Source organism: Ixodes scapularis, unplaced genomic scaffold (assembly GCF_016920785.2).
Source record: "Ixodes scapularis isolate PalLabHiFi unplaced genomic scaffold, ASM1692078v2 PGA_scaffold3__209_contigs__length_174095766, whole genome shotgun sequence".
NCBI classification, from domain to species: Eukaryota; Metazoa; Arthropoda; class Arachnida; order Ixodida; family Ixodidae; genus Ixodes; species Ixodes scapularis.
The window spans coordinates 53,033,884-53,055,551 of NW_024609868.1; the positions used below are offsets into that span (position 1 = coordinate 53,033,884).

Consider the following 21,668-nt stretch of genomic DNA (forward strand, 5'->3'; position numbering starts at 1 on the left):
CTCTGGAGCCAGGAGAGGTTTTCGCAGCGTCAAATGGTTCAGTCCGAGGTCAATGACCGTATTCCCACAGAAGGTTACCGTATTTACTCGAAAATAGGTCGAACCCTATTTGTTGGACCCACCGAGAATAAAAAAAAATAATTCAAATATAGGCCAACCTTTTTTTTTATTTTTACGAACAGGAGAAAGTTTGGGCAAAAGAAACAAACCTTTATTTACATCACTCTCAGCAAAACCACGGGGTGATGCCAAAAACTTTATCACCGTCAGAACTACTGGACATGTCATCGTCGTCCGAAGCTTCGTCAGCTTGGTAGACATCCTCGCGAATTCGCAACAATACTTCACTGACACCGTTGTAAAATGACAAGAAGAAACGAAAGAAGGTGCAAAGCGACGAAAGACAAACTACAAAGACGCAAGCAAAGCTGCCGTGTCGCCATGAGCAACACGCGAGCCGAGCGTTGGCCGAGCCGCCTCAGCAACAAACAAAAGTAACCTCCGCTTTTTTTTTTTTTTTGTGCGTGTTTGCGAGTATGGAGGGCGAAATGCATGACGCATCGCGTTCCTCTCCTTCCCCGTTGCCCAGCAAGGGGAACCCTAGTGGCTAGAGGCGCGATGGCGAAACCCGACGCGCGCGGTAGCGGCACCGGCCATTGCGGGCGGGCCATTTCAATTGTTTTCGTGCACCAAAAGCTTTTCGAAACAAGAAGCGGCGCGGCTCTACGGCAACGCCGGCTCGGTGACTCGATAGCTTCATGCCTCCGGTAGGGTCGCAAAATTTGGTCGTGAAAGTAGATCAAAATTCGAAAAAAAAAAAAAGAAAAAAGAAAAGGTTGATTTATATTCGAATAAACACGGTAATTCTGAGAATGACGTCTCTCGCACAGTCTTGTAGCCAAATGAATTTCACGGGGCATATCGCATCATGGATCTCGACTCGCCCAGTGTACTTCCTGACGGGCGTAATCAGCTTTCCTCCAGTGTTTTGAATTTGTGGACCGACCCACGGTGCCTTAACTTTCCAAAAGGCGGTGCGAGAGCTTCCCACTCATAAGAGAGTAGTTCACGCTGGTGTCCATGAGCGCCGATGTGCTGCGACTGTCGATGATGATGGTGAGGTTGTTCGGCACCTTTCCCAAAGCGTCATTCCAATGTGTGGCGTCATTGGAGTGGGGGGCCTCCGACATATGTGGAAGGTCTTCGCGTCGTTGGCCTCTGGCAACTTCACCTCCAGGGGTTATTGCACTCAGTTTCCCTGACAAGGGGTGAGGGGCGAGATGCTCTCACGACGGGGTCTGTGCATCGGCGAAGCTGGACGTCGTGGTGATGGCGACCGGGACCCACAGCGAGGTGCAGGCGGGGGAGACTGAAGTCGTCGAAGGTACTCGTCGATCACCCGCAGTCGCTCACCAGTCTGTGCATGTGAATTGTACAGGCGGAAGCTGTGCAGCCTTAACTGCAGGTAGGGACAAGCGATAGACATGGTTGGCTTCCCCGCAGTGGTGGCACAGTGGGCTACAGTCGGCCGTTCGCCACATGTTGGCCTTTTTTGGCGCAGGTGGTTCCAGATGGGTGTACCGGTCCCGTTTGTCTTGGCGTCGGACATACTTTGGCATGGGGTGTCCTGTCAAGGCGGAGCTTAGTACTAGCGGGGCACAGCTGCTCGCTTCCTGGCAATCGCAGCATACATTATCAATAGGACTTCCTCAAGTGCCATCAGTGTTGATAGGAGCCTCCAGTTAAATGGCTTACTGGACTTCCGCCTGTACTACTTTGACGATGGAGAGAGAAGCCAAGCGATCGGCAGCAGGCAGCAATTTCCTGAGCTCCTCCCTGATCATGTCGCGGATTGTATCTCGAATGCTCGGAAAGAGACTTGTGCGCCAGCATCGAGGCTGGCCAACGCGGGGCAGAGACGTTGGGCGATTGTTGGCAGTGGGTGCCTCGTGCTTGGAGGGCCCGTTCGGCGTTTGTGGCCTCCGTCACGAATGCCCGGACGGCAGGTGGGTTTCGCACAAGGCTCCCGAAGATGCTTTCCTTTACTCCTTGCATGAGGATCTTGAGCTTCTTCACTTCCTGCGCTTGTAGATCCAAGCGGTTAAATAGTCAAAGGACGTCTTCGACAAAGCTGACAACGCTTTCATTTGGTCCTTGAATTCTCACCTGGAATGGATTTTTCGGCGCATTCCCGATGCTGCTGGCTCGCAAAGGTGTGGCGTAGCTGCTCTTCGCACGTTTCCCAGGAGGTGACCGACACTTCAGTTTTCGAGCCAGAGATGCGCCATTCCATCTAGTGAGAAATAGATGTTCTGGACGCTCTGCTCTAGTGTCCATCGGTTATGCCATGCCACACATTCGTACTGCTGTATCCAGTCGTCGACGTTTTCGTAAACTTTGCTGTGGTAGGGTGCCGGCGTACGAAGTGTGACAGGCAGGAACACGACGGAGGATGCAGCAGCAAAAGTCTTGGTCGAGGAAGAAGTCTTGGGAAAACATTTCCATGTTCGTCGACTTCTTCCTTGGCTGTTTCACCAATGGACCGAATTCCAGCGGTTTGCCTTGAGTATGGCGACTTGCTCGGGCTTTGTCTGGCTCCACAGAAGAAAGGTTTCCAGGGCTTGAAATTAATCTGGTCCGGCGGCTCCTCAAGGGCGTACGAGGAAGGGACATAGAAAGTTACCCCGCTCCCCTCCTAGAAATGTTGCGGCTGGAAAACGATTAACAAACGTAAAACTAAAGATTAAGGTTTAATCAGCAAACTCGTGCCAGAAACAAAGGAGAGAATGAGTGTCGAAAAAGCAGAAGCGAACTTCGAAGCATCCGGATGACAGCTGGCTAGGGCAAGACTGACTCGGCCAGGTCATGCTGGGTTCTTTATCTTGTACTCCTTATCTATCGAACATTCGGCCTAGAGTGTTCAAGCATCGAGCACTTGGGGCGGAGAGTAAACATGAATCTTCTAAAGTATGGAGAAGAATGAATGAATAAAAGTAATGTCCAGCACTGGGCATTGAACCGCGGACGCCCGCGTGAGCCACGCGAGTTCCCTCTCAGCCATGCACGCAGCAATATTTTGGATTTGGACAATGGTGTGGGCAATCAGGTTAAGATTTGTCTCCTTAAAACCGCTCCTGATGTGTCCTTTTCGGAAGAAGTTCCAAATAAAGGGTGGTTGGACTTTTGGGGATCAGGTTTATGGTTACAAATGGTTTTTGTTGGGAGTTTGGGAAGGCGGGCTCAAAACGTTTTTTTTTCTAGGTCAAGTTGTCATTCACGAATTGTGAAGAGGGTTGCGTTCAAGCCTGGGGGTATTAATGAACGCTCTGAAATTTTCATGCGTGCACCGTGTAGTGCCTCGCATGGAAAAACAGCTTGGCAGGTTATCGTTGGCGAATTATAGTAGGAGGCATGTGTCACCTGTTATTTTCTAGTTATGAACTTGTGCTAAGAGGCAGCTTGTAGAGGGCTTATATAAAAGCAAGGTCCTCTGCTTGCCTTACTTTCACACGGTTTCCCACTACCTGAAGCCGACTGCAAGTAGGTTCGACGTGCCTCTAGGTTTTAAGCAGTATTTTTGTTCGGATAGATTAACACCCTTAGACGTAAAGAGTGGCAAGAAGCATGGAGGACCGTCAGAGGCTTGGGACCCTGGAGTTATTTATGAAATCCCTGTGATATGTGGTGCTAGCTATGTAGGTCAGACCGCCAGGTGTCCCAACGAGAGGTTATGTGAACACAGGCCTGCAGTAAAAGATAGAGGTGAATCTTCAGAGCTGGCTAAGCATGTTTCTAGTAACTCCAATTGCTGTGTTGTTTAGAACGAGACTAGAGTTCTAGATAAAGGGAAGAATTGTTACAAACAGCTCGCAAGGAAGTCTTTACATAGCTAGCAAGGTTTCATGTTTTAGGAACATGTCTGTGCTCTTCAACGAACCTGTTAAAACGTTTTATAATTCTTAATATTCTTTTCCTTTTTTTTTTGGTGTGGGGGTAATCCAAGTTGGGTAGTTTTTCCCTTTCCCTTTGTGTTCAGTATGTGTGGCCAGGTTTTTTTTTTAATGTTTGGGGAACATGTGGGGTGATGCGTGCTTTGGGTTTCTTTTGCATTGGTGTCCTTAAATGGTTTTGTTCCTTAGTGTGGTGATTAAAAATGTTAATTATTTTCCTTTTTTTTCTCTTTTGTTTTGTTTGGTGTGTACTTCTCAAGGTTCTGGGCCTATTTAAGTATGATTTGGCTTAATAAAACTTCAGCTGCGTTTTGTGCTCTTGTTGTCTGTTGCGTTTTCTCTTCGCTCCTGGGTTACAAAGTCAGTATTGAACCAGCTCGCCTGCACACCTGGTAAGAGGTGGGAGGGGAAGCTCCTCCCACTTCTTTCTATTTTAGTAGAGCGAATGTTGGAGAGGAAGCGACCTCCTCTCCAGCGTTCGCTCTGTCTGCTAAAGTGGAAAAGGGTAGGAGGAGCTTCCACTTTATTCTTTCCTGACCACGGGAAAAGTAGCAATTTTTAAAGAATCTGTGCAAACGCTTCTATTTTCTTAACTAATTTGCGTATAGAGCAGGGGTGGCCAAGCTGACCCAAACCTAATAGCCGCAAACAAAACAACAAAACTTCCAAGAACCGTGCGGGGGGGGGGGGGGGGGGGAGGGGGGGAGGGCAAACTTTTGTTTAGAGCAATGAACAAAACTCTAACTACTTTCAATCTCCTAGTCCAAAGCAGTCTCACAGTACGTATGGTAGCAGCAGCACAAGACTACCAAACCGCAACCTGTCTTTCGATTTAAAACGGATTCCATTTCTCTTTTAGGGGAAGTGCTCGTGCGACCGGGAAACAGACGGGGTAGGGGAGGAAGTTGCAAGCCGCACTTTAACACGCGAAGAGCCACATGCGGGTCGCGAGCCGCAGCTTGGCCACCCCTGGTATAGAGCAATAGGACAGATCAAAATATGGCCAATTATAGTTGTTCTACCAAAAGAAACAGGTTGGTATAATGTAAGAAAAAGATTTTAAAATTTTATTTCTTAAAAATACAATGTATGCGCAGAAGGCACATACATAAACGCCGAAATTCTACAGCTATGTCAAATTAAACGACAAATAAAAGAAAAATTTCAAACATACAAAATGTGCCCCACACCCACCGCCATCACCTCTGAAAGTTGGTGCACTCTAAATGACGTCCATTTTTGGTTTGTCGGAGAGTTAGCCTCCGTGAAACGTGTGCTCTTAAGCGAAGGAAAGCTTATATTGATGAGACGCAAATAGTATACCTCACATCCCCAGAAGAATGCTTTCTTTGGGTTCTACCTTGGTTTTGTGATAGCCTTGATTGCAGCTTCTTCCTATAGAGAATTTTTGACCGCCTTGCGAGGGAGCATAAAATGTGCATGGCTATGAAACGTGCAAGGCGATTACTTTTCAATGTGGTGCACGGAGGGTATCTCCGCACTCGCGCACCTTCAGCGCCTAACAAAGCTATGCACGTACGAGCGAGACGCGCTTAGCGGCCGAAAGATCTCGGTATGACGTTAACAACTTATCGGAGGTTTTTCGTGTTTTCAAGCGTTTATTTGCATATTCGGGAAAAACAAACGTGATAGTCACGACGAAAATAATCCCTGGAGAAGGGGAACAAAGGGACAAAGGACAAACACAAATCTCCAAACACAGCTAGGTGACTGGTGAGTGACCGAAAAAATCCGCCTGGTCCGGGTATCGAACCCGGGACCTCTCCAATACACGTGGAGCGCTCTACCAACTGAGCTAACCAGGGGTTAGATGTCGGTAGAGCAAACGGGTTTTATCAGTCGCCATTAGTCTAACACCAACAAGGGTGAAGCTTGCAATTTAATGTTATAATTATAATGCAATTAAATGCAAAGGGGCAAGCGACCTGGACAAGAATGACGAAAATAATCCCTGGAGAAGGGGAACAAAGGGACAAAGGACAAACACAAATCTCCAAACACAGCTAGGTGACTGGTGAGCGACCGAAAAAATCCGCCTGGTCCGGGTATCGAACCCGGGACCTCTCCATTTCCAGTGGAGCGCTCTACCAACTGTCCAGCTCGCTTGCGCCTTTGCATTTAATTGCATTATAGTGATAGTCAGACTCCCGCATTAAAAATACTCTAGAATTAACCTCTAACTCATTTTTATTTTTTTTCTTAAGGATTTTATTTTGTATTATTATTTTCTGTTACACGATCATAATCTCAGATCGTAACATTGTTATGACAACGTACTTTTTTTTTTTTGTCGAGTAGTTTGTTTTGATCGACAGCTGCTTTGCGTCTTATATATTAGTAGCAGGATATGAGGTATTCACGACTCTGAAAATGTAAAGTGGAGCAATCAACTATTCTGCTTCTTGCGTAATTACTAGGCGTAGCATGGAAAACTCAACTCAGCACCCGCACGCGGAGCAGGAATGTCATGCGACATTCTAGCGAACGTGTAGAGATAAAAAAGTGAAATTGCGTAACAAGGAAACGATAGAGAAATACTTACCTCCGGGCACCGACAGCAAATGTTGCGGTTCCACCAACACATGAAGTATGCGGTTGCTTGCTCACTTCCTGGGAAAGAGAGAACAATGGGGCTAAGAAATATGAAGCATTATATGCTTCACGATTAACAACTAGCCTAACCGCGCAATGCAGAATCAATACCAACAATCGATCCGCGCGTCTTCACCGGCACTTGTCAAGCTGACTTGAGCAAGTATAAGGGAGAACTGCAAGGAGCAGCGAGTTTAGCAGCTGATAATGGCCAGGTAGAGAGGCACGCTCATATCGCAAGTTCAGTGCACTGCACCTTGCAACGCCGGAAGAGAGCTATGGGGCGTGAACCACTACGCAGAAACATAAACACCTGCGAGACATACAAAAACGTGCTCCGCGATCCGCCAGCTCCGCAACGACGACTGGACGAGTGCCCGATTTTAATAACACACAAGCAACAAACATAAAGAAAATCACCTGACGCAGCATACAGCTGAGAGTAGCAACAACTACGGCGAGCACTTTGACGCTCTAATTGGGTAACAGTGGGTCACGTGCCTCGCTGTAGCGAAAAAAGATGTCGCTGAATCCTCGTGTTTTGTATCTTTACCAATACAATTCATTTGTTACTTAAAAAAAAAAAAAAAAAAGATTAGGGTGACCAGGGGAACCTAGAGGGCCAGAGGCGTTGGCTAGAGGGTAATCAAATCAGTCAGGACAAGGCAGGGTCATGACGCGCACTCCGCGTTGTGCGCATTGAAGAACGAAACCGTAACCACCGGAATGTGAAACGAGTGATCACTTTTAAAAATAGGCCCTGCCCGTTCTTGCTAGCGCAAAGTACCGCACGCTTCAAATAGGTCATCAGCTTTAGAAGGTGATCTTTTGGCGCGTTTTTGTGCAAACAAAGCACGGTGCCCTTTGAAACGGGCGCCGTGTTTTTTTTGTTTTTTTTTAAGGAACGGACCCGCGCGTCCGTACCATGGATAGTACTGCATGCAGCTTGTGAGATGGTGTTTTCGAATGAGAACTGTTGTATTCCGTAGTGTTGGCGTGCACACGAAGAATACACAAAACAAATTGGGAGTGCTTTCGCGCAAACGATAAAGAGTAGTTTCACGTCGTCGTACAAGCACATAAAACTCTGCTCACCGTTAGACGTTCCATTCAGCTTGCTTCTCTACACGCTGAAATGCTTCCAGCCACGTTTGGCGACTGCATGAATCTCTCGACCCCTCTACCTTTTCACCTTCCTTGTGGATCGAAAATGAAAACAGCGAAAACATGTCCTAACTACGGGTGCCGCGAACTTTTGTCAAACCGGATTTTTACGCCGAATTTTAGGGGTTCGACTGGGTCAAACCGCTTCGGCGAACCTTCGATCTTTTCACCAGATTCGACTAGGGGTGTCGCGAACCCACCGAGGGTCGAGTTCGACCAGGTCGACTTTTTCGAACTTTTAGTGGAATGTTTAACAAACCTTGTATTGAGGTTCGACACGTCTGCGCATGCGCGGCAGGCTGGCCAGGTTGCTTCGGATTGGATGGTAATGGCTAAGGGATTAATTAAGTGCGGCGCTGATTGGTTATTTCACTTAATACACTACAAAAAAATTAAGTTATCAACTTCTTCAGTGATTAGATTTGGTTTCTTTTAATTGCAACTGTTCATAAAATTAAAATAACCCTTTGGATAAAAAAAAAATTCTCCAAACCTAGTCATGCTTGTATCAAGGTCTGGCTACACTGTCCACAAAGTCGAATCGGTCGAATCTGGTCAAAAGTTCGAAGGTTCGTCGACCGGTTCGACATAGTCGAACCCCGAAAGTTCGACCTAAAAATCCGGTTCGACAAAAGTTCGCGACACCCCTAGATTCGACCGGTTGGACTTTGCGGACAGTGTGGCCAGACCTTAATACAAGAATTTCTAGGTTTGGAGAATTTTTTTTTTTATGCAAAGGGTTATGTTATTTTATGAACAGTTGCAATTAAAAGAAACTAATTCTAATCACTGGAGAAGTTAAAAACTTATTTTTTTTTTTGTACTGTATTAATGGAAATAACCAATCAGCGCTGCCCGTAATTCATCCCTTAGCCATCACCATCCAATCCGAAGCCAACTGGCCAGCCTGTCACGCATGCGTACACGAGTCGATTCTCAATACAAGGTTTGTCGAACTTTCCACCAAAAGGTCGAAAAAAGTCGAACCTGGTCAAACTCGAACCTCGGCCGGTTCGCGATACCCCTAGTCCTAACCGGAAAAAGACGACACGTCACGTCCGGTCGCTCGCTGATTGGCTCAAGCTCGGCGCGCGACCTTTTTTCAATACAAAATTAAGTAAAAAAAACTCATCCCACGACGCACGTTTTTCCGCAGTGTGAATGCGCCTTTAAACATTCATAATGACCCTGGAACGAGGGATATATTCGGAGTTTCGTGTCTGTCCGCCCCCCCCCCCCTCTTTTTTTCTTTTGTCTCCCTATTCCAGGTTACTCGCCTGCTTACTTTCTTTCCTCCGGCGATTTTTTATGGTCGTTGATTTGCCTCAAAATTGTCTTAATACACTTAAACTACCAGTTCCCCAAGTATTGTGTGAAAAGAAAACCATTTCGCGAAGTTATTGAATTTTCGAATTTTGTTTTCATCGTGTTTCTAAAACCGGGAGCACCTACTGGCAACAATGAAATGTCGCGAACTTTTGTCGACCCGTATTTTAGGTCGAACTTTCGGGGTTCGGCTGGGTCGAACCGGTTCGACGAACCGTTTTGCTCCCGTTCTCCGTCTTGTCAAAAAAAAAAAAAAAAAAAAAAAAAACCAATGCTTAATTTTTTTGTTGTTAAAGATGTTGTTGTTTTGCACTTTGACGCGAAATAGTTGAACTTATTTGACTACTTCATTTTGACAGGGGCAAAACCGTCCTTTTGTATTTTAACTCAAAATATGCCCCATGAAAAAAAAAAAATGTTTTTGTGGAATTTTGTTTTATATTTTTTTATTGCGGGTGCATTCTATTTAGCCAGCAGTTGGCCTATTTCATTCCCAGCATTTTGTGTCAGTGATAGGTTCAAACATCAAAAGCTAAAAAGTGCAGAAAAAAAACAACCTTGAAACATTATATTATTTTTTTTTTTACACGTAAACAATTTTTTGTTTACAACGGGTATATGTATTCTTAGTCTGATAGGTGCTCCAACGAGTGTTGTCCCGATGTACCAGATTGTCGCACGCCTGCAGAATGCGCTACCCCACCTTTTAAAGGTGAGCTCTGGCGAAATTTCGGTAGTCAACATGACCCATGACCGCAACAACATGACCCATGACTGACAACCCCCAAAATGTTTTTTTTTTTTCAGGCGATCTATTATGGCGTCAGCGCCCAATGTTTTGTTACAGCCTGACGTATATTGTTAATGAAGTCAAAAAACGTAACTGCTCGAAGCCGAAACTGAACTGGGGAGGAAGTAGAAATATAGAGGAAGAGAAAGTTACCGGAAGTGACGTGGCTGTGCAATTTTTTATTCTTCAATCAACATATTTGCAGATTTTTAGAAGCCACAAAAAAAAAATGGGTAACATATTTTTTGTCTATTTTTAGTATTGAGTGTGTGCCTTCGATGACCCACGACTTTGGTTATCATTGGTGATTGTGTCTAAACCACAAAAACGGCACGTGAAAGAAGATGAGAGTGAGCGTAACTCAAACCAGCCGGTTCTCGATCGGCGGTTTTTGGGTGGAAAGAAAACTAATTTCGAGGTAGCAAATTCGGTTCTGGGTAGCAGGGCTCTCATATGTCATGTACAAGTAGAAACCTTGGCGAGCATAAATACCCTGTCAGTGTCCCTTTAAGCCCTAACTACAAGGCACAGCCTTTTATTCTTTTTTTTTCAGAAGTTATTGGTTTATTTTTTTTTTTTTCACATGTTATGCTGAGAGGCTCTACTGGCCACACTGAAAACGTGACGTCAAACGTTGTTATAGGGGGCAGTACAAGTTGTTCCCTAAGGGTTACAAAAAGTATGATAATCTGAAAGGAAAGAAAATACTGTCTTTCTACATGGAGTCGAACCGGTCATTATTGTGGTTCGGTTCGGGTTCAGTGACGCGTTCGAAATAACGGTTTGTTTACCGGCTCCACCAGGAGCGAACCGGTTAAAAACGGTCCTTAAAAAAAGAAGCTCACGCTCCCGGACAGTCGTTAAGAAAAAGTGTGTTCAACACAAAGACATCTAAAAAAACACAAAAAACAGGTCATTTGTGTTTCGGAAACGAGGACAAAAAAACAACAACAAATATATGCTTAATTTTGTTTTGTGACCTTGGCTTTTTGTCGCGAACACGGTTCGATGCAAATTACGCGGTTATACAGGTGCTCTAAAAACAGAACCAAAGTATACAGTACGCATATATGAAGTCAATCAACCAGTGCGCACAGTGACAAGTGACACCGTGATGGTAGCACGCACCGTACTCGCAACTACCCACCTCGCACGCCCCAACGCCTTGCTCGAACGACCGAGTTGAAGAAGAGACAGCAAGGGTGTCCGAAATATTGGAGATATGCTGCTCCTGTAAAAACGTGCACACACAGGCACACAAATTCCTCAAGCAGTGTCCAGAGCCCTGGTATGTTCTGGTCCACGGCTCTGGGCGAGCGGCGACCGGAGCCGCAGTGTCGCGCTCGTCGCGGCTTCGACTCTTGACGCCTTCAGATTTTGCCACTGCGGAACAAACACGTCGACAGCCGTCGACTTGTTTTTATTGTTATGTTTATGTTTGCATTTTCTTTCCATGAGGAATATTGCTTAGCAGCGAGAAAAGACGCACACGCACACACACAGAATAGCTTTTAGTTTTTCGGCATAGTCAGACACTTCGTTTCACCTTACGATGTACCGCGGAGGTGGACGATACGAGCTACCTGAGGCAATCCATAGTTCGTAGCCTATCACGTAACTTCGCGCTCCTCCTTGTGTTGCTCCGCCCAAACGGAAGGAGACGTGACACCCTCATGTAGCGTCCTTTGCGGTCCATCGTAAATTGAAGCCAATACGCATACGCACCGACTTGCCGACGCCAAGCCGTGTTGCACGTTGCGAAATATATCTATTTGTTTCATCATAATTGAGCTATTTCCAGGTCGAGGAGTTTGTTTAGTCTAAAGTCACTGGAAATTAGTTTAGTCAAAACCGCGCCGCTGACGTTACCGTCGCAAACATTTAATTGACTTCGCGCCGCCACCCGCAAGAAGGCCCGGCTCGCACTTTACTACGACGAACCGTTTTCCAATGAACCGGTAACCACCAGATGAGATTACGGTTTCGTTCCGGCTCGGGTTTAGTAGTTCACGCTGTAAATGGAACATTTAGCCAGTGCAGTGCGACTGCTAGACTGAAGCCTTTAACGTGCACCACACAGTTGTGATATTGTGATGCACATATGATGCACGTCTGTCAAATGTACGTCCTGGGAAGGACACGTGCTACGTTGGGGCTCAGTCACACTCCCCCTGTGTGTCCGAGTATTCGAAAGCAGTGGCGTAGACTTTCCATTTTCCCGGGCCGGGGGGGGGGGGGGGGGGGGGGGGGGGGGTAGCGCGTTACCCTTTCGCCAGAACTGGAGATTGAAGCTGACGAAAGCACGCTGGGATTCTATTTCCCGTGTATTTTGTCAATAAAGGCAACGTGGGCGTTATTTTGTTGACATGCCACTTTTATAGAAGCTCGTTACATGGCACGTAAACAGCGTCTCGGTAAAGATCATGCCCACCCCCCGGATCTCACCAGGGAAGGCACGAGCCCCGATGCCACCCTCCCCGAAATCTACCTATGTCCGAAAGTGTTTCTGAGGCTTGGACGGTCTCGCATGATTGATATTAGAAATCTCCCACCGAAGAAATTCTGTCCCTATTCGCAAGCCCTACCGGCCTGTGGGGAAGTAGCACTGATGGAGCCTCGTTCCAAGATTTACAGTCATGTCTCGCTAACAAAACAAAAAAAAAAAAAAAAAAAGAAATATATATATATATATATATATATTTGTTTAATGAGAGTTGTCCATAATAACGAGCCAAAAGCTCGAGGTACACCTAAGCATTTTTTAGGAGTCGGGAATGCGAAAGCATGCAAGCCGCTGGTCCGCTCCCTTTTTCGTCTGCTGCGTACTTTTCTCGCCGATCAGCGCACTTGCTCTCGTGGTAGCGCTGATGGACACGCAGCGCCATGGGGTGAGTGGTCGTGGAAACTGACGAGCGCAGCGGCCAATGGGAGCCCCGTCGACGCGCGCCAGCCAATGGAATCTTTGGGATCGGGGAAACTAGGTGCCATTTTCGCGCTTCAAACTGATGACGTCAGCTCGATCCATGGGGTAGTTAATGCTTTCGCATTAAAATATGCCTGCCGTATTTACTTGGTTCGTCCCTGAAAAATTTTCTTCATAGAGCGGGGGTACATGTATTAACGGGGATTGAGACACCTCTGTACCTGGCATTTAACTGCTTTTTTTCATCGTTTCGAAATGAGTGAAACGTCAAATATTAACGTGCACTACACAAACGATTATCTGCTTTAACGGTGGTTCACACATCTGCGTTGGTTGCGTTCGCATGCAACCGAAACGACCGTGACGTCAAAGTACCCGGGGCAAGTGTTGGCCGTACACAGCGTGGCAAGCGATGCAAGGGGTAGCTTCGCGAAGCAATCCATGAGTCACGCTTGTTTTGGTCGTTACGGTCGTTTCGGATGTGAATGCAACAGCATTCACATGCAACTGTTGCAAGTGTGTGAACCAGCCTTTAAACGCTTGTTAAAGATATTTAAGGCTCGTTCACACAGACCCGTTTTCTTACGCTACGTTGCGAAAAGTCACCGGAAAATCTGTGCTTGGTATTAAGCGTGGCTGCCACACGACATTCGAGACACGAATGTTTCTGTGACTTAGACGTAACGTAGGAAAACGGCCATGTGCAAAGTTGAACCGCGCTCAACTCCTTACGTTATGCTACGACGATCCTTGTGTCCTTGGTTGCCACGGCAACTCACTGTCCTAGCTCGTCGTCACCGAAACAAGCGTGTTTAGAACGTCACGTGCCCGGCTATCTCTTTGAATTGGAAGCCACTTTTAATAAAAAGCACAAATTTTCCGGTGACTTTTCGTAACGTAACATAAGAATATGGGACCGCGTGAACGAGCCTTATCACTAAGGCAGTTAGGACGTGACGCCCACTGAGCTATTCACAGTCTGGTTCGTAATGTTTCATTAATTAAAAAAAAAAAATTATTGCGCGAGATTTTTACTAAAAAAAAAAAAAAATCCAATTCAGGTGATTCGTGCGAATGGTAATAAACAGAAGCCTTTTTGTGTATTATATCTCGTTGAGGTAGATACGCAATTACTTCGATGGAGGTTTGTTAGCGTCCATCGAAGTCAACTTCCCGCGGAAGAAGTTGACTGTAAGAAATAATTATTCTTACTATTCTTTTACGCGAAGTGTGTGTTAGAGTTACTCAATGAGCGCTCGAGGGACTTTTGTGTCAGTGGTAGTCGTGAAGTCTCGCGATAATTGCGCGGATTGCACCAGGTTCGCGAGATTGCGAGAAAAGCGTCACCCGGGATATGAAAGACTCTTCCCTGCAGCGCACCAATTTCAGGGAGAAGTGAGCTCCACCGGCTAAATAAAGCCCCCCCCCCCCCCACCCCCCCCACCCCCCCCCCCCCCAAAAAAAAAAAATAATTGTCCAAAAAAGCGACATTATTTTTTTATCTTTCGGAAATAAGTGTTCGGTAAAAAATGCAGATTGAATAATACGTTCTTAAACTGGTTATATAAAATAACCACGTCACATTGAAGTGATGTGGTTGTTTTCAGCCCTGAATTGCAATGATGCTTCAGGTATAGCAAATGGCACTAAAAGCCGCCTAGAAACTTGAACTAGTTCAAATAATCTGCTAACAAATAAAACCAAAGCTACTATTTTTAGCCCCATGAATAAAAATCCCGCGGGCTTCCAAAAAATATTATTCTTAGGCACCTCCCCTATCGGAGTGGTCAGAAAGTTTAAAACTTTGGGAGTTGTATTTTCAAAGAATACGTCATGGACTGAACACGTAGACTACATTATTTCCGAACTCGCTTTTATCACTTAATTGCTACATAGACATCGCCTTATTTTCCCACCTAGTTTAGAATTGATGTGATATAACAAACTATTTTTCTTTTATCTCATTTGAATTGTTGCCACTTAGTTTGGGGAACAGCTGCAAAACCTAATTCACAAATATGATTTTTTATTGCAGAAAAGAGTGCTAAGGATCATGTTTAACACGCCCAATGCCCTATGATGGTCAGGCTGATTAACTTTTTGAGCGACTGTAGGTATTTTAATATATGACCATTATGGTTATAGACTTCTACCCCTGTCAGACGGGTATTTTAAAGGTCTTTAGAACAAGCTCCTTTATCAAATCGGCGAACCGGCGCGCGCCGTAGGGCACGTGCGCACTCAACATCGCTAGCAGATTGGCCGATTTTATAAAGGAGCTTAGCGAAAAGGGCCTTTACAACGCCGTCTGACAGGGGTATTAGTATAATATATCAACCGGAGGGGGCATCACGAGAAAAATAGCTTTTTGTTGTCATTAGCATTAATCCGAGTAAAAGTTCCAACATATTCCACCCACCACCCAGACTTCTGAATACACTCTAAAAAAAGCCTGTGCGTCTACTTTCCCGCACAACGCTCGGAAAACCAATCACCGCAACTTACAGAGGCAGCTCAGCGAATGACGATGCCGAAACATATGTTTAGATGAAAAAACGCAGTCTGAGTTGTGACATTAAGCAATGCAAGCGTGGCGTTTTGCATTGTTTTAAGGAATACTACAACAAAATTTCGGCGCTTATTTTTCTATTTATACGTGTTCAAAGGAGCAGTATCACATCATACACACCAATATGTTGTTATAAATTACAAGTAAAGGCGTTTTAAAACGAATTAAACGATTAGCAAAGAGCACCTGGAGGATGTCGCTAAAGCCTCGTTTGTAATGCCCGTCTAGGAACCTTGGCAGGTAGTGACGATAACTGTCTCACCTAGAACTATACATGCTTTGAACGTGATGTCATCCCGACAGCTTTACGGCCAGCAAGAGAAAAGGTGAAGGAGGAGTTTCCCACTCAACGGGATTTTCTTTTGTATGTCCCGAACGCCGCTGAACCCGTCACTCAAAATTCACACAAAAGCAGCTTTGCGGTTAGTCGCGGTGACCCGATCGTTGGCGTGTTTCGACCGCTTCGGTGGCTGGAACGGTTAGGGCATCCTGACAACGTCAGCCTCGCCGCAGCTTTGCTCATCCCGAGACAGACTACGTCACGATTTCGCCGGATGTGACGTGCTCTCCGCTGGCTACTCTCCGAGCGCTTGCCAGAATGGGCTGTTTATAACGAAAACTACAGTCATCAGGCTCAAGAAAAAAAACATGCGATTGTCATTTGCGGATATTGTGGATCATGCTCAGTCAATTTATAAACACGACGTCTGTATTTCAAATTTCGTTGAAGTATTCCTTCAATGTCACAACTCAGACTGCTTTTTTTTTTTTTTGTGTGTGTGTGTGTGTAGACATATGTTTCGGCATCGTCTTTCGCTAAGCTGCCTCCATAAGTTGCGGTGATTGGCTCTCCGAGTGTTGTGCGGGAAAGTAGACGCACGGGCTCTTTTTTTAGTGTAGTAGAAAGCTCGCGTTCAGAGTATGTCCTTCAAATAATTAAACGAACCTTGCCAACTTTATTAAACACACTTATGTATTCAGATACAGATATATATCATGTAGCACTCGTGAACTTCGGAACTACTTTCTTTAAAAATAAACAGCTGCTCTGTACATGCATCACTGCATTATTAATATGAATGGCTCGACTTCTAATTTTTCAAAACTTCCAAACTTTTCTTTTCTTTTTTTTAAGGTAAGTTTGGCTTAAATACAGAGCACGACTTTACACCGTTAAAAATAAACATAAGAAGCCTTCGGAAGTACAGGGGAGAATTAAAAATTTTTGGCGGAATCATTTGCAGCCTCTGTTGATGTTTTTGTTGTCGCGGAAATTAATGTTACAGACGAATGTCTAGATCTGTTTACTTTGCAAGGATATCGTCTATATTTCGTAACGCGACCACTGCGTCGGGGCGGAGGCATGGCCATTTTTGTAAGTGTATTTATGACGTGTCACCCCTCGGCATTGCATGTGCGCATGCAGAATGCCTAGCCATTAAAGTGAGTCTTGGCAATTTTATTCTCGTTGTGTTTGCTTTGTACCACCCGCCTTCCAATAGCGTTTCACGTTTTATATTGGAACTTGATGACATGTGACAGCTGTGGGGGTCGACAGATCAGATTTGTCTGCTAGGAGACCTGAACATAAACATCTTATGCTCTAGTAATGTAGCTGTGTCGGATTACTTGTCGGTTCTATCTGCATATGGATTGGAATGTACGATACAGATCAATGGTAAAACCGTGTTTAGACCATGTTGCAGTGCTTGCACCTAATAGTTTTCTGAGCTCCTGTGTTACCACTCAACGATTAGCGGATCATAATTTTGCGGCCTGTCGTTTTTCAACCACTTCATTCCTTTTTGCTTCACGACCTTGAGACAGCGAGGAAAAAAGCCATAAAACCCAAGTTGTGATTCTCAAACATCGCAAGTTCGATGATTTAATCAGTGGTTTTGATTGGTTAATGCTGATTTAGTGTAATTCTCCTGATAAAGTGTACGAAAAGTTTTGCGAACAGTTATAAATATTCGAAAATCTCAGCCAACGAGTTCTTTCTCATAAAGAAACGTAGAAAACATTAAAACTGGTAAAATTCGGACGTTATAACACGCCATGGCATATCGAGACTGGCTGTGGACGCGCCACAAACGTGCTCCGAAAAACCAGGCCTTAGCTTTTGGTCACAGAGTTGAAAGAATAGAGTGCCCGGTACTTTTCAATCAATCGGCGAGAAACGCAGCAAAAACATGGTCTGCGATAAATCCTATCTGCGAGTACGAGATAATAACTGCTTCGCTATCATACATCATTTTTCTAGGAATCCCACTGCAGTGGCCGATAACTTTAATCATTACTTGGCACAGGGTTCGGAGAGCTCATCTTCGGTGCAATATGGTGGGTGCACGCTTAAAGAAACATTAAAAGCCTCAGTGTTTTTGCCTACTCTAACAAAACCTGAACTTGCAAGAATCATAATTAGTTTTCGACAAAATAAGCAACTCGGCATTGACGAAGTGTCAGCATTTACGCTCCGAAGGAACTTTAATGCTCTTACTGATATTTTACTGTTTATGCTACACGGCTTCTTGGATAAATCGGTTATTCCAGAAAACTTAAAGACCGCTATAGTCAAGCCACTTTTCAAGGGAGGACAAAGGGACAAGATGGAAGATTACGGAGCAATATCAGTATTGTCAATACTATCGCAGATATTAGAAAAATTACTTCTTGAAGAGATGACATCATTTCTGAAAAAACTTAATATTTTTTCCAGCCGACAGTTCAGTTTTATTACAGGAAGAGGTACCATACCACTTTTGGAAAAATTTTCAGATATGCTCCATGGCGCGTTCGAACGAAACCCGTACAGCTGTGCTATTTTTCTATATATAGCAGAAGCTTTCGACACTGTTAAAAATCAGATTTTATTACAAAAGCTGTATGCGGTGGGTTTTCATGGACATTTTTACGAGATTCTTAAAAATTACCTCTCCAATCGATCCCAAGTTGTAGTATTAGGCGATAAAATTAACTGTAGCAGTAAATTAAAAATGAAGGCCGGTGTCCCCCAAGGCTCAATTTCATCCCCTTTGTTTTTTAACCATTTTATTAATGATTTCGATTCAACAGTTAAAAGATGTATTGTGTTCCAAAACGCAGATGATACAGTTCTGCTTTCAAAAAACCTGTGCAACGAAAAGGCAATGAACAACCTGCAATCTAACGTAATCGAAGCTATGTGGTGGTATTCTCAAAATGGCATTTCCGTAAATGTGCAAAAAACAAAGCTGATTTGTTTCAGAAATCTTTTAAAAACCAGAATGAATGACATCCCGTTTCATTTTTTGCGTGGCCACGATTGTTCTTCGTGTAACTTCTCTACGGTTGAAAATGTAGTAAATTCTGCTAAATACATTGGCGGTTTTTTGTTTGTATTTTTTATTTTTTTGCAGTGACCTAAATTGGTGATCGCCAGGCGCATTGTGACTCGGCAGAATCAGATCTCGATAAAAATCTCAAGAAATTTTGGAGGCACGCTAAATCACGCTTTGGGAAGACTATTGAGTCCGAAATCGTCTTGAGTGAGCATAGCGAGAGTGCGAATGACATGTTTGAGTTGTTTGCGGATCACTTTGCGTCAGTCTACCCTACAACAATAACAATCGCTGCTCCTCAACTATATTGCCTCACTGGGACAGGTTTGGTGACCCATTAGGTTCTGTAGTTATCGATGAGAAATGTGTTAGGCTATGTACTAAGAAAATGAGACCCACATTGTCTGCAGGTAATGACGAGATACCCGCTGCGATTGTTAAGGGTTATCATAAATTATTTACGCCTATACTGTGCACGATTTTTAAATAACTCCTTGACTTCAGGAGTATCCCTTGACGACTGGAAAGTGGCACTGTTTGTTCCGGTCCTGAAATCTGGAAATAGTGATGACGTTCTTAATTACAGACCGATTGTTCGTCTCTTTTCTTTTTCCAAACTCTTTGAAATGGTAATCTATCAATTCCTCTCCTTCAAGTCTCGTAGTATAATGATTCTTAATCAGCATGGCTTCATGTCCGGCAGATCGACATCTGCCAATCTCGTATCTTTTACGTCTACTGCACCTGAAGTAGTTTGTAATAGAGGTCAACTTGACGTTTTTTATTTCGACCTAAGTAAGGCCTTCGACGTAGTCAACCACAACATCCTCTTATACAAGCTTTCCTCGTATGGAGTATGTGGTTCGGTATACAATTTGTAAAAAGGCTATTTGTCCAATAGGCAAGCCTACGTCCGCGTCAACTACACTATTTTGTCCTTGTACAAGGCAAGCTATGGAGTGCCTCAGGGATCTGTCTTGGCCTTTTCAATATTTTTGAAAACGATGCCTCTCAGGTTATATCAAACTCTTGATTTCTGCAGTACGCTGATTATATAAAACTTTACAAAAAAGATCAACCTTAGAGGATTGCATCACGCTTCAGAATTACACATATTCCTTCGGTCATTGGTGTTTAGACAATGACCTCCGTTTGAATCAATCTAAAACAAAAGTAATGACATATTCTAGCAAGACCCACGGTATATTTTTTACATATAGTTATCATGGGGAACTTCTGTCACGTGTAAGTGAACTGAGAGACCTTAGTGTTATCTTTGATTCAACCGTGAGATTTGACACTCACGTAACCAGAGTGGTTCAATCGGCCCTGCGCACGTTAGGTGCCGTGTCTCGCATAACGAAGGAATTCAAAAGCCCGTCCGCTTTTTTCACGCTGTACTTTTCCTTAGTTAGATCCCAGCTAGAGTACGCCTCGGTTGTTTGGAACGGCATTTCCAAAATTTATTTCCATCTTTAAATATCGTTACCTCGAGAAAGGTGATCCTTTTCTGAACGGTGGGTGTAACTCGCAACTGGTCAACTTGTTAAGCCTGCAGCAGCGTCGGGTGAAGGCAGATCTGTTGTTTTAGTTTGAGACCCTGCACGGCTCGATTAACTCTTCCAGCCTTCTGTCCGAAGTGAGCCTTAGAGGTCCACGTGTGCGTACACGACTTCAATCGTCATTTTATGTAGCTCGACATTTTAGCCACTTAAACCCGATCCAAATATTGGCTGGGTGTTATAACCACCACTCTGATACAATTGGTATTTTTAACTCATGCGGGAGCAAGTTCGGAAACGCTGTTCGAAGCTTCCTCTTGCAAGAAAATGGCTGATCAGTTGAAGGGCTGATGTTTGTCAGTACGATATCCAAGTACTTTTTGCTCTCATACCTAGTGATGTCTCTGTTTTGTGCTTTTGATTTCCCTTGTTGATTTGAGTGTCTTTCGTACTTGTTAATATCTTTATTCTCAGACCGGTGAACTACGTTCCCCTTCTGCACTCGTGTGTATAAGTGTTTTTGCTCGTTTTTTTTTAACTGTGCCAGCGCTAAGACCAGTTGGTAGTTTATGGACACAGTAATAAACATTAATTGATTGATTGACTTATTATTATTATTATTATTATTATTATTATTATTATTATTATTATTATCATCCGTGTTTAGTCTTTAGAAGCGTTTTGTGGCAAGCACCTTGGTACAGCTCGGTGCAAAGGACGAATCTTTTTTTTTGTTTTTTTTTGTTTCAATATTAAATTTGCAGAAGCACTGCGAAGCGCATTGAAGAGCGAGCATAAAGTTCAGAAATATGCCACATTCTTTTAAATATTCGTTCACGTGAGTAAAACAGCTGCATACACCAGTTCGCTCGTACATGCGAAATTCAAACATACACAAAGCATAACTCGTCACAGCTACAACGAAACCTCCCCGCATTCAGACGAGTCAGGCAGCAAGACCAGTTCAGGCTTCACGTTATCGCCACTTCACGCCGAATGGAGCCGCGCGTTAGCTCCGAGTACCTGAACAATGGAAGGAGAAGAGGCATTAGCGGAATTCGGTCCGAGCGCTGGATGAAAATTCCCAAGTTCGACCGCAACTGCGACATAACTGTGCGTGACGATAGCGCGTTGCCCGCGATAATTAAGCTCTCTCGTGGACTCCGCATTTGTGACGGCGCTCCGAACGGGGATAGAGCAACCGCTGATTAGTGTTCGGATTGGACGACTCCCGACGCCTAGATGTCCGCGCATGGGCCGATCTTCCCGCGCGAAAACGTGCTGCCTTTTTAATAGAGTGATTATAGCGGCGGGGCGGAACGCCATCTTGGCAGGCGATGTGTGCTGCACGAAGAATGATCCTCTTTGGAACGAATCAAAACCGACGTCTCGACACAATTACTTGTTCTGAGTTCCGAATTGGACGGTCATTATGATTCTCAGTTCCGAGGTGGACAGTCATTATGATCGAGTGCATCGAACCGCCATAGTCTCATTATTTTTAAGCAAAC

General features: G+C 44.6%; 1 protein-coding gene across 8 annotated transcripts in view; it reads right to left on the bottom strand.

Moving 5' to 3' along the window:
* LOC8029493 (glucose transporter type 1) overlaps window positions 1-21,668 on the bottom strand; it is a 162,821-nt gene that overhangs the window by 45,720 nt on the left and 95,433 nt on the right. For 2 of the 8 annotated variants that reach the window (XM_029980324.4, XM_042292437.1), the window contains exons 1-2: window positions 6,679-6,930; window positions 6,514-6,581 (exon numbers count right to left, since the gene is read on the bottom strand). In XM_029980324.4, the coding sequence (XP_029836184.1) occupies window positions 6,514-6,555 (42 nt within the window). In that variant the 5' untranslated portion in view covers window positions 6,556-6,581; window positions 6,679-6,930. Of the gene's footprint in view, window positions 1-6,513; window positions 6,582-6,674; window positions 6,972-7,658; window positions 7,686-21,668 lie in introns of those variants that run through there. The other 6 variants (XM_029980325.4, XM_029980326.4, XM_029980323.4 and 3 more) reach the window with 6 other exon arrangements.